Source organism: Sinocyclocheilus grahami, unplaced genomic scaffold (genome assembly GCF_001515645.1).
Source record: "Sinocyclocheilus grahami isolate Dianchi unplaced genomic scaffold, SAMN03320097.WGS_v1.1 scaffold439.1, whole genome shotgun sequence".
Lineage (NCBI taxonomy): Eukaryota > Metazoa > Chordata > Actinopteri > Cypriniformes > Cyprinidae > Sinocyclocheilus > Sinocyclocheilus grahami.
The window spans coordinates 285260-298665 of record NW_015505618.1 but is presented as its reverse complement, the minus strand read 5'-3'; the positions used below and the strand labels follow the sequence as shown (position 1 = coordinate 298665).

At 36.3% G+C, this 13406-nt stretch overlaps 1 protein-coding gene across 1 annotated transcript; it reads right to left on the bottom strand.

Annotated features, from left to right (window-relative positions):
• Window positions 1-361: 361 nt before the first annotated feature.
• slc37a1 (solute carrier family 37 member 1) lies at window positions 362-11979 on the bottom strand. Its single transcript, XM_016233793.1, has 17 exons — window positions 11840-11979; window positions 11655-11733; window positions 11017-11152; window positions 10703-10779; window positions 10296-10462; window positions 10145-10197; window positions 7656-7733; window positions 7427-7555; window positions 7256-7346; window positions 5532-5594; window positions 4906-4991; window positions 4754-4802; window positions 4502-4575; window positions 4315-4393; window positions 4108-4205; window positions 1977-2041; window positions 362-1849 (listed from the first exon to the last, which is right to left on the bottom strand). The coding sequence occupies exons 1-17, from the start codon at window positions 11916-11918 to the stop codon at window positions 1834-1836; spliced, it is 1419 nt and encodes a 472-aa protein (XP_016089279.1). The 5' UTR covers window positions 11919-11979; the 3' UTR covers window positions 362-1833.
• Between the last annotated feature and the right edge of the window lie 1427 nt (window positions 11980-13406).

The window sequence follows — 13406 nt, the reverse complement described above, 5'->3', positions numbered from 1 at the left end:
AATTTCTGCACAGTCTAAAATTTAGTTTTTCAGCCATTTTGACAGCCCTACTTCATTGTATTTAATGGACCTTTTTCACATTTCCGGGTTTTTCAGCAGCGGAAGTCGTCATAGTTGGGTAAACTTGAATAGCAGTGAATGGGAGAGTAGCACAAATATATTTTTTGCATTTCCATTTGCTCAGATAGCAAAAGAAAAGAGGATTTACGATGCTGAGGACCGTTAAGCGCGTCATCACAGTCTTGTGAAAAGGGTCCATTATGCATTCATGAACCTGTGTGTGTATAAAATTATGATAATGTATATAATAAAAAAATCTTAAAGCACATAGCTTGCACTGTGACAAAAGAAGGAAGATGGGTTGCCTTTTGTATTTGCTTTATTCAAAATGTCCTTTGTACACACAGCAACACAGTACAGCTAATTCCCAAACCTCTATTTGTACCAGGAGTCTGTAAAGGTGCTGATAATAACTTAAAAATGAACACTCCAAAGACGTATCCCTATACAAAAACACAAATAGAAAGAAGGCACAATGTATGTTCTCTCATTACACCAGGGTTCTACCCATAAATTATACAGATACATTCATTTACCTAGATTACGTCGTCCTATAAGGGCAAATGCACACGTGCTACACGTAGGATTACATAAGAGGTCCAGACATCTACATGTGCCTCTAGCTCTGCAGAACGACACAATCCTACAGTAACCTGAACATTCAAATAGACACTTTAAATATTTATAGCTGCAGAGGCAGGTGCGGGTCCTAAATGCGCACATACAATTACGGTCAAGGAGACGCTTTGGGTTTGCTCACAGATTTAAATTGTACAGACTGAGCTTAGTGTGAACATTTGAAACCTGGAAATAGAAACCGTATTAGAAATTCTAATACTGCATCCTACAGAGAAAACAAATCATGATGTTTATATATCTTCTATTGTTAATATAGAACAGCTTGAATTCTGTTTGTATATGAATGTATAGTAAATAGTGGTTAGATAAAAATGAATGCTAACCTACATTCATACCGACTCAAAACACAATGTTTACTCATTAAGTCACAGGCCAGCAGTGAAAAAATAAATAAATATAAAATTAAATAAAAGAAAATAATTTGTCATAATTGGCTAGTGGATCCCCTATACAAACACAGGATAAGAACTGTCAACGTCACCACAGAAAACAGTCCAAATATAACATACAATTTCTCAACAACTAACAAGATTGGCTTTGGTTTATAGAAAGGCATATATTATATACATAAACTGACCATCGGCTATGCGTTCTATGGGCCTCATTTATGAAACACGAGCAGAACAAATTTCAGTGTAAATCATTCTTACATAAATTGCCGTGTTCAATTCGATGTGACAATTCATGCAAGAATGGATTTATGAACTATCTACGGGAACATTTGTTCTGCGTGTTTAATGAAGGCGCTGTGTGCCCAACGGGGACCTAGAAGTAGAAATTATGCTGCATTTATTTTAAATTCCCCTTGTTAGCAGCAAAGGGAGGCTACTTTTGGTTGTGCAATTGTGCATTATTTAACTGGAGGGATATTTAGGCTTGATCTCACATTGAGTCATGTTCATTTGTTTGGGTCCAACCAAAGGACAAAAACAGGCAGAGCTGCAGGTCCAGACTGATGAACTAAAGACAAGTTGCTTCGCCCTAAACTGATGATTTCTCATCTGAAAAAAGGAATAAAATGTCTCTTTGTACAGTCCATTGTCTAAAACAGAGGACTAAGCACAGGTTTCAGTCAAGTTTTGGTCCAGGGTAGGAAGTGGTAAGAGATGAACATTTATATCCAGTGCAAAGTGCTCAATGTTCCTTCAGTCTAGAAAGGAACAGAAGAATAGACTTGTATCGTCAAAACTGTATTTATAAAAGTTAAGTAGTCCCCTGACTCTTTTGGCCATTGATTTGTAAGTGTAACAAAAGAACAAGAACAAAACAGCACTCACTCGACAGCAACTCCTGGCCGGTTCCTATGAGAGCGATGCTCCTTCATCACAAGTCTCAGTAAAAGCTGAAGAACATACAAACAATTGGTCTTTTTGTCATAACCGTGTGAATTCTTTAGTTAATTTATCACTTGTCTTAAAGCAACACTATGTAACTTTTTCTGTGTTCAAAATTTGCAAAATGTATATAATGAGCGAGTACATCATGAATTAATCTTCCAAACCGTGTTTTTGTCTTATTCCGAATCACTACGGTACACTTATAATAAGTACTTGTATTTGGACTATTGTAGCCTGATCGGGTCGTCACCGCTGCGGAGTAACACATACCTGCGTGAAACGCCATAGACATAAACTTAGAGAAGTAGCTCCGATTGGAATGTTCTTCCGCGGGATGTGTGCAGTTCTGTTTATTAATCACTAGAGTGCCAAAAGTTACATAGTGCTGCTTTAAAGGGTTAGTTCACCCAAAAATGAAAGTTAGGCTACGTTTTACACACACCCAGGGCATCCTAGGTGTATATGACTTTCTTCTTTCAGACGAATTCAGTCGGAGTTTTATTAAAAATGGTCTTTGATTCAAGCTCTATCACTGCAGTCAGCGGGTGTTGCATTGCTTCAGTCCAAAAGAAGGACTCCGACTGAATTCGTCTGAAAGAAGAAAGTCATATACACCTAGGATGCCTTGGGTGTGAGTAAAACACAGCCTAATTTTCATTTTTTGGGTGAACTAACCCTTTAAATATACACTGTGTTGTTAAAGTATATAATATATACACAGTTGTTTCCCTAAGGGGAAGTAAAACTAGTTTCTATTCTATGTTCCCATACTACAATTAATAGTAGTAGCTTCTATCCAGCTCCAAAAAGGCCCAAAAACCCATACGCATTACGAATAAGATATATCTGGTACTTCTGTTGTATTGACAAAGCTGCTCATTTTCAATTCTAGAAGTTTTAATAACTGAAGGTTCTTCCGGGTTTTTATTACTAATAAATATGTCTTTCCTAGTCCTTTGTGATTTGTGGGTTTCTGAAATGAATTTGAATCCACAAAATAACTTAACATAACTAGAAAATGTATATTCATTATGTGTTTAAAAAATGTATACAGTATAGAAATCAAATCACACTTTTAAAATTCCATCATATGACCATGAGAATCCTGTTTCTTTAAATAATAATGGCAGCTAACAAATAAAATAAGAAATGTGTCATCCTAAATCTATATTGTTAGCTACTTTAGGTTATCTAAAGCTTGTTTTAGAAGTCCTTTAGAAGTGTGTTGAGGCCCCCTAGTGGGTCCCAGATTCCTGGTTGAGAAGCACTTGTCTGGAAGTCTTCTGAAACTAGATACTAATACTAACTATGTGTGAGAAACAGACCAAAATGTAAGTCATTTGAAAATGCAGGACGGAGAATAAGATTTGAGAAAATGGTCTGAGAAAAACTACTGACATTTCAGCCTGTTTCTAAGATTGTATGGCTTCAGAAGTCTTGAAATGTACATGATTCTGGTATATGGACTACTTTTATGGTGTTTTTTTATTCTTTTAGGAGTTTATAGTGATAGTTCACCCAAAAATGAAAATTCTGTCATTAATTACTCACCCTCATGTCGTTCCAAACCCGTAAGACCTTCGTTCATCTTCAGAACACAAATTAAGATATTTTTGATTAAATCCGAGAGCTCTCTGACCTTCCCATAGACAGCATGGTTACTACCATGATCAAGGTCCAGAAACGTAGCAAGGAGATCGGTAAAATAATCCATGTGACATCAGGGGTTCAACTGTAATTTTACGAAGCTACAAGAATACTTTGTGTGCAAAGAAAACAAAAATAACAAAGATTCAAAGTTGTAGTAACCTTGCTGTCTATGCAGGGTCAGAGAGCTCTCAGAATTCATTAAAAATATCTTAATTTGTGTTCCGAAGATGAACGACGGTCTTACGGGTTTGGAACGACAAGAGGGTGAGTAATTAATGACAGCATTTTCATTTTTGGGTGAACTATCCCTTTAATAGTCTCTAGGATCTGTATGGGAAAAGCTGCATATAGGTTTTTTGGGGGGAAAAAACAAAGAAACACACAATAAACAATAATGCAGTCGGCATCTATTTCAACTCACCAGCAGTGCTAAAAAGTCTGCAGTCATGAGCATGTAAAAGACCTGATCCCAGCCTCGTGCTGACAGCAGCCCTGCCAACAAAGGTCCCACAGCAGCACCTGCAGAAGATGAAAGGTGCAAGAGTGACCTCTCTCAGCTCTTCATGACACAGCGCCACAATAAAACCTCAATGAGTGTCGGGAGATATGAGAATTATAACGCTCTTACCAACAGATCCAGTGCCGTCTATAATAGCTGTCACTGTAGACAGAGCCCTAGCATTGCCCTTCAGACTCTTGTGTGTGCCCTAAAAATATCAAATAATACATTAGAGAAAAACAGCATCTAACAGAAGAATAAGCTTATGATAGCGCAAACACACACTAGACCTGATAAAAGGCAGACAAACTCTCACCAAGTCAGCAGAGACAGCGGTTGTGATGAGAGAGTACGGTCCGTTGACTAAACCACCACACACAAGCAGCATGCCTTCATAGCAAATAACATACAAACATCAGACCATATAATTACTAAGAATAAGAATATAACAACACATAAAAGTTGGCATCAGCTGTTAATCTCATTAGTTCTCTCATTTGAATCAAAGCAATGGCGGTCAAAACTCTTATGTAACGCTGAAAGGCAACATTAGGATTAGATGTCTTACCAATAGTGGGACCCAGCCCAAACTGACTCATCATAGAGAAGCCGTAGAGCTATTAAAAACACACACACATACACAAACCACTGTCAATGGTGACACAGCAAAGAGCCTTTAAATGCACAAGCTTCCTGTATTTGATCAGCAGAATGACATACTGTGGGCGCAGCCAGCAGAAGCATCACAGCACAAGTGGTGGCCCTCTTTCCCAACTTATCAGAGAGCACTCCAGCCAGGATCCCACCTACACACACACACACACACACACACACACAAACACTTAAGGGTCGTGATTTGATTTTGCATTACTCTGCACTGCTTTATCATAGCACTTCTATGTAAACATGAGGTAGACAAACGAGTTTGATTGTCACAGACTACCATCTTTTGTAATATTATAAATGTCTTTACTGTCACTTTTGCTCATTTGAATACATCCTTACTGAATAAAATACTAAAAAAAATCTGATTAAAGCCAAACCTATTAATAGTAGTGTTGATAACAGTAGATAGTTTTGCTTGGTTAGCAGTGGACAGAACAGTTTTACGCCATTTAAATATTTGAGTGATAAAGAAACATGGATTCATATGAAAATACAAGGTCATCGTTAAGTCAAGATAAGGAAGAACTTGTTAGTATAGGGGTTTTATGATGACACGTCACAATTTATTTCATTATTAAAGAAAGCAACCGATGAGTGGTCACAGATGTGTATATCAACTATTAATGCCCACCCCAAATACTAAACATTAAAAAAAAAACAGGACTGATAAATCTACATACCAACAATGCCTCCCACATCAAACAGAGTTGAAAGGTCTCCAGCTTTCTTGGCATCAAGGTGAGCTGAGAAACAGGAAATACATCTTAGTCACTGTGCTATATTAAAGAAATAGTTCCAAGATGAGTTTGTTTCTTCATCGGAACAAATCTTGAAAAATTTAGCCTTATATCACTTGCTCACCAACGGAAACGCTGCAGTGAATGGGTGCCGCCAGATTGAGGTAGGACTGGTCCGAATACCATTTTTTGAGCTTCGAAGCTTCAGTAGTAATCAACACCGAATATTCAAAGTTTCGGAGGGAGGGGGCTGAACATATTCTTCTCTCTATTAAAGGCAGGAATCTCTGTGTGTCTGTCTGTCTATTTACATTTTTATTATGTCAAGAACAGGGTTGTGACGGTGAGGAATTTTTCCCACCGGTTAATCGACGCGTGACATCACCGTGGGGGCAGGGGCGTTTCCTCTTTTCCTCGCTTTTAAATAGCTCGCAAAAGCGGCGTGCACATTTTACTTTCACTTTCAAATAGCGGCAATTCGGCGATTCATATTCAAGCGCGAATGAGAAACGTTTCGGCAGGGGGATGCCAGGTGTTCGAAAAAAGAAAAGAAAAAAGAATAGTCGAATATCAAAATTGAAAATCTAATGCCAACCCACCGAACAGATATTCGAATAATCGAATATTCTGGCCCAGCCCTAGATTGAGGCATCAATTTATGTCTTGTGAAGTGAAACACTGCATTGTTTGTAAGATATTCGAATAATCGAATATTCTGGCCCAGCCCTAGATTGAGGCATCAATATGTCTTGTGAAGTGAAACACTGCATTGTTTGTAAGAAACAAATCCATCATTAAGGCATTTTAACCTTAAACCAATGCTTCTGACCAAAATATGAGCCCGTAATCCAAAATAACTAGACCAGAGAAAAAGTCCATCTCCTGTTGTCCTCTCACATCAAAATCCAACAACATATTTGTTTAGAACTGTTTTAGACTGTTTTCACTTGTAAACAGAGCTTTATCTGTGCATATTTCTCTCCTGATTCAGACGAAATTACTTTTTTTACTGGACAAAGCATTATTATGGATAGAGGACTCATATTTACATGTACATATTGGATTCTTATTCTGACGGCACCCATTCACTGCAGAGGATCCACTGGTGAGCAAGTGATACAATGCTAAATTTCCCTAAATCTGTTCTGATGAAGAAACAAACTAATCTGCATATTACATATTGAACTACGCCAGCGCGCGTACACATCTCGCGCATCGGATGCCGTGTGCGCGCTCAAGGAAGTTGGACATTGCGGTGAAACGGAGGTAAAAAATTTTTATATAAATACTGTTCGTTTTCTGGCACAAACCGATCGTTTCGTGTCTTAGGACATCAATAAACCGCAGGGTTTAATTTGGATTTGTCTGTGCATGTTTTTTTTTACCATCATAGATTTTGTTACCATTGCCATGCATTATACGACTGATAGACTGCAACGGTTGGACTTAAAAATCATAATTTGTGTTCTACTGAAGAAACAAAGTCACCTACATCTTGGATGCCCTGGGGGTAAGCAGATAAACATCACATTTTCATTTTTGGATGAACTATCCCTTTAACCACCATACCAAAAAAAATAAACTACATCAGGAGACCTACAGAAATCAAGCATTTGTGGTCACAATATCACTGAAATTATGAGATCTCATTAAATGTTGCAAGTTACCTGTTTTAGTGATGTAGAGGGGAAGCCAGAAGAGGAAGGTATAACTGACCAACTTGGCAAACAGCAGACAAAGAGAGAACTCCACCACTCCCTGAAAACACACAGCAGGAGAAACTTCAGTGACGCTGTAACACACGCTGAGTGATGGACAGACGGATGGGCCGCACTCACAGGAATGCGCAAAGCTCCCATGAAGCTGATGGCTGACGGTTCGGCCTCGCTCTTCAGCACCACCACCTGCTGCACAGGAACACACACTCCAATACTCTCCTGTCCCAGAAGCAGCTCTGTGTCCCAGCTCTAACAACCACAGCAGACAGGACAGTAAAATATCTCAATTAATACTTCTAAAGGAGAGACGGATAGAAAAATACACAGTGAGACAGTGAGGTGAACAAACCTGTGCTTTAGCTCCTGGCTTGTACTGCAAGTAAATGTCTTTATGTCCATTCACACCATTCCAGTTTTTATGAAGCTTCTGATAAAAAACATAAGAGTTCATGTCACATTGACAAAAAAAAGAGCAATGCATAGACAGGATATATTCTGCATTTATTTGTTATATTAATTTTATTTTATTATCATGATAACACCGGACACATGGGTAGTTGAAATTACATTTCATGACATTTTCCCTCTCTTTATTTAGTAATTAATTTATTTAATTAGACATTATGAAGGGCCAAATAGGCAATGGTTATAAAAAAAAAACGGAATATTTATTTATAAATACTGAATATAGTTAGAATTCTTAATATGAATGTAAATCCAAATTTATAATCACAAACTGAATAGATACAAAACAGAATTTATAAAACTAAATCCAAACATTTATTTATAAATTTTGAATATAAAGAAATAATTTTGAACATATAATTAAGTACAAATATATAGTTATAAGTCTTAATACGCAGATACAAATCTGAATATATAAATCGAAATCAAACCATGCATTTATAAATTCATGAAAATATAGTTATAATAAACCCTGAATATATATATTAATACATTTGATCAGGCATATTGAAGCTTTTTATATTTAACTAAGCCAAACAAGCTCAGACGTAATATAATTACTTCCTGTTTGGTCCTTCATAATGTATGCAAACATTCATTTAACAACTATTAAATAATACATGTTTACATTATAATAAAAAAAAGAAGAAAAGGAATATTTCAGCTTTTAAATATGTATTTGTCATACCCTGAAAAAAAACAGGTGATATCAAAAAGTTGAGTAAAAGTGGCGAGGAACTTAATAAAATGGTAACAAGTTACAGAATGAAAAGATTTCACTAAACACCTGTTAGAAAAAAAAAAAGGTTTGTGTCTATGTCCATGTCAACTACCAATATATTATATATCTAAATGCTAAATATTTGCATATATTTCCAATAAGTGCATCTGGTGCTAGTATCATTGACCCGATTCCCAATTCACTCTAGAGGGGTAGACAAAAATACTGTGGCGTAACACCTCCTAAATTGCAATTAATTAATCGCTATGAATATTTAAGGATGCTTTAGAAGCAAACCAAGAGGTATTAGCGTAAACAATGACAGAGAATCAAGAATTATGCAGCGGCAAGCTGAAAAAAAAAGTGAAGTTTCTTGAATTTGATTAATTCCTCCTCCACAGTCAAATGAGGAAAAGAGGCATCAATCTACATTTGCTCCTGCTGTCGCCCCCTTCCTCCATCCCTAACGTCTCTGTTACTCCTGATTAGCCACTCCTCCTGAATCACATCAATCTGATGAAGCGTTTCAGAAATGTGAACTCTGCCTGTGTTAGAAGAGCACCTCACGCCCTACTGAGACTCGCAGGTGTACGCATCACAGCGCCGCTGTCATAGCGACTGCTGTTGAGCATGAGTGCGTCATGTTATCAAAACCAATCTTTTCCTCAGACCGCTGGGAAAAGACATTAACACACAGACTATGAGACTCTCTCTCAGGTTTTGTTTAGATATATTGCAAAAATAGAATTTTTCTGCATACAGTGGGGAAAAAAAGTATTTAGTCAGCCACCAATTGTGCAAGTTCTCCCACTTAAAAAGATGAGAGAGGCCTGTAATTTTCATCATAGGTATACCTCAACTATGAGAGACAAAATGAGAAAAAAAATCCAGAAAATCACATTTTTACCGAGGAATTTATCAATTAATTCTTTAAAAATCCTACAATGTGATTTTCTGGATTTTTTTTCTCATTTTGTCTCTCATAGTTGAGGTATACCTATGATGAAAATTACAGGCCTCTCTCATCTTTTTAAGTGGGAGAACTTGCACAATTGGTGGCTGACTAAATACTTTTTTGCCCCACTGTATCTGATTCAAACTAGTTTTGTTTTTGTCACCTGAACAGCAAAAAACAAATTTTTTAGACCCCTGTCTAAAAAAACTAATTAGATTAATTCGCCTGCAAAATTACAGAGCAGACCTGTCATTCCTGAGAGACTGGATTGGAAACCCACATTGGATTTGTGTACAGTATGAACAAAGCCTTAAAGGCATATACTAATACTACTGTTCAAAAGTTAGGGGTCGTTACGTTTTTTTTTTTTATGTTTTTGAAAGAATTATCTTATGCTCACCAAAGCTGCATTTATTTGATCAAAAATCCAGTATAATATTGTGAAATAGTTTTTCAATTTAAAACAACGGTTTTCTGTTTGAATATATTTGAAAATGTAATTTATTCCGGTGATATAAAGCTGAATTTTCAGCATCATTCTAATATGCTGATTTGCTATCAAATATCATTATCAATTAAAAATAATAATAATAATAATAATAATTTACTGATCCAAATTTCACAATAGAGTATACATTCATTATATTCTTGAATGCCAATATGACTGGAAATGAAACTAAATAAATGGTGGACTAACCTGACTGCTTGAAGCTGAGCTCTGTGCACTGGCAATCCTCAGATCATTAGGGTCTGGAGATGCAGAAGCATTCGCATCAAAACCCATCAACCACTTTGAGACAATTTTTCACCTGGATACATTTGCACAAATAAATAAGACATTCACTTACGCTCTATTAGAAAGAGGAAGCAGATGACTCCCATAGCAGCGATGATAACTCCGGGGACGATGAAGGACAGACCCCAGTTAGAGGAGACATAATATCCAGCGATCAAAGAGCCCAGAATGTTGCCCACTGATGTGTGAGAGTTCCACAGACCCATGATGAGGCCTCTCCTGACACCACAACACGTATGCAACATTTATTTGGGTGGTAATCACAGATCTGTTATAATTTGAAGTGTATAAAAAAAGAGCAACTAACAGCATAAGCATTGCTTCATCTCAAGCATCTGAGCAAATGAAAACACCGAATGCTCATGTTTAAAGCGGTGTTATCGATTAGAGTTGTTTTATCAATTTTTACATTTATGTTTTATCGAGTATAATGTTAGTGGAAAGTGCAATGCTTCTTACCTTCCCTTGCCAAACCAGTTGCCAATGCAAGTCACAACACTAGGCCAACCAGTGGTCTGAACTAAACCATTGGCCACCTACACACAAAAAAATAAGAGGTACTGCTTAATGAAAATATTAGAATGATTTCTAAAGAATCATGTGACACTGAAGACTGGAGTAATTCACTTTGCATCACAGGAATAAATTACATTTTAAAATATATTCACACAGAAAATTGCAGCAATCTCACAATATTACTGTTTCTACTGTATTTGTGATCAAATAAATACAGTCTAGATGACCATAAGAGACTGCTTTTGTATGACACCCACCTGAACAAATATATAGAAGCCCAAGCTATGGATGTCATAGATGTATCCCAGTCCAAACAGACAGGTGAAAAGACCACTGGTCAACATGCCCACAGTCAGGTACAGGCGAATGGGCAAACGCTCTCCAATTATTCCACTGAAAAGGTTGTATTAAGAATATTAGCAACAAAAAGTAAACATTTCATTTTGGGGAGTTAGTTCAAACTGTTCAGTAAGTCTATTCAAAACTTGATTTAATAGTGCGATTAAGGGGTGTGCATGTCTATACTGCACTTCAGTAATGCGACTAAAATAGGAATACTCCACATGTCTTAATTCGATTTCTGTATACTTCAAGTATGACTTTAGCCGGATTAAGGTAATCAAAAATCTGTTTACATGGTAGATTCTTAATCAGAGTATTGTCTTAATTATGTTAAAATCTGAATATTTTTGTAAACATACTGAATGCTTTGGTGGAACAGACATCTCTCAGGGTTCATTAAAATATCTTCATTTGTGTTTTATGGGTTTGGAATGACATTAATTGGCGAGTAAATGACAGAATTTTCATTTCTAGATTTCTGAAAATCCCTCCACTTTTTAAGCCATTTTAGTGAAAATCCATCAATATTTAAGTGTTTTGTATCTGTTCTTACCTGAGATACATGCCTATGGCGTAAGCACACAGGAAAGAGTAATCCATTGCTCCAAGCAGCTGCTTATAGTTATTTCTGTCTATAGGGACAGAAAAACAGAGATGCCAAATATTTAATGCATTGGCTGAAAGTGACAGAAACACATACTGCTATAAATATAATATAGTATAAGATCTAAATCTTACCGAATGGTTTCCAGCTGCAGTCTAGTTCTGGGTGGAGTACAGGCTGCTGACTGCTGCTGCTCTCTGTAGGCGCCTCCATCACATGAGAGCAGTTCTTATGCAGCTCACTCTATATGAACACACACATATACATTTAGACAAGGCTGACACAGGGCATAGACAGCATATTAAAGGCATAGTTCACCCAAAAATGAAAATGGCCCAATGATTTACTCACCCTAGGGCTGCACAATTAATCGAATTTCTAATCGCAATTACAATTATGGATGCCACAATTACGTAATCGTTCAAAGCGGCAATTAATCGTTCAAAGTCCACTTATGTTATTCTGCACGCTTAAGATATGTTTTTTTCTTTCTACATGTTATCTTAAGGGTTTTTTCATTGTTTTAGTTTTAGTATAACATTATAATACCATTCATATTTTAACTTTTTTTTATAATTTAAATTAGAAACCAATCCGATGTACAAAGTAGTCTATACAACCCATGTGTTTTATAAGCGATGTAATGGTAATACATCTATTTAAACTACAAAGCCTTTTTACTTTAAAATGTACTTATAACCAGTAACCACCATGATAAATGGGTGAAAACTAGATGATGAACAAGATAAGCACAAGTCATACACACACAAAACACCATCAGCGTAGCACACAACAAAAAATAATGAAATAAAAATAAGAAAAAATGCTAAATGCATCCTTTATATAAAATATGATCATATGACGTGTCATGCAGAGTTTTTGTTTTACCATAAATTATATGGTAATTCATAGTTTACTTGCAAAAAACATACATTTGACAGTATTTTACATTAAGTGGGTTACAATTTCATAATATTTTAAAGCATTTTTTACAGTATTTTTACAGTGCATAAAAAGTCTGTCTGGTTTAAAAGAAACTTCCTGTAACTCTACCTGCTAATGCAGCAGGGCAGAAGTTAATATCATTTTTTGAGGTTTATTTAAAATTCATAAGTATTATAACACACCTAGTGTAGCCTGTGTGTTGCTTTAAAGAAACTCACTAAACCGGATTTTTCACGATCCATCCTGACACTGCGTTGATGACGCAGGAATGCAACAGAACGTAAGCTCTGATTAAACACAGACAGGTCTGTATACATTTTTACATGCGTCTAATTCAGCTTCCATGGGCAACAGAGAGAACGACTTCTTGGTTTAGTACAAAAAAGGAAAACGCTAAATGTCTAATCTATTCTATACTATTCTCCAGCACAGAGCAGCTTTATCAATGCCTGCTTAGCAGACCCAGACACAATCTTAAGATTCTTCTTATTTTGGGGGGAAACAGGTGGAATTCTACAGAATGGATGCTAAAATGTGTTAAACATATACCCTCATTGATAGCTGAAACCACAGTCAAATTTACTAAAATATTTCATAAACAAATATTCAAAGGCTGGGACGTGTGTAGAATAACAACGAAAGATGTTCCAACTTTAAACCAGAAATTAGGGCTGGGGTAATTAATTTTATTTATTTTTAATTATGACTTTTGCTTTTCAACAATTATAAAAACAAGGTTATATGTATATGTATATA

Coding starts and splice junctions, on each gene's coding strand:
- slc37a1 (XM_016233793.1), bottom strand. CDS start 11,918: ATGGAGGCGCCTACAGAGAGCAGCAGCAGTCAGCAGCCTGTACTCCAC. Junction 5,595..7,255: donor CCTCTACATCACTAAAACAG/GTAACTTGCAAC, acceptor CCTGTTTCTCAG/CTCACCTTGATGCCAAGAAA. Junction 4,576..4,753: donor TGGGCTGGGTCCCACTATTG/GTAAGACATCTA, acceptor TTTGCTATGAAG/GCATGCTGCTTGTGTGTGGT.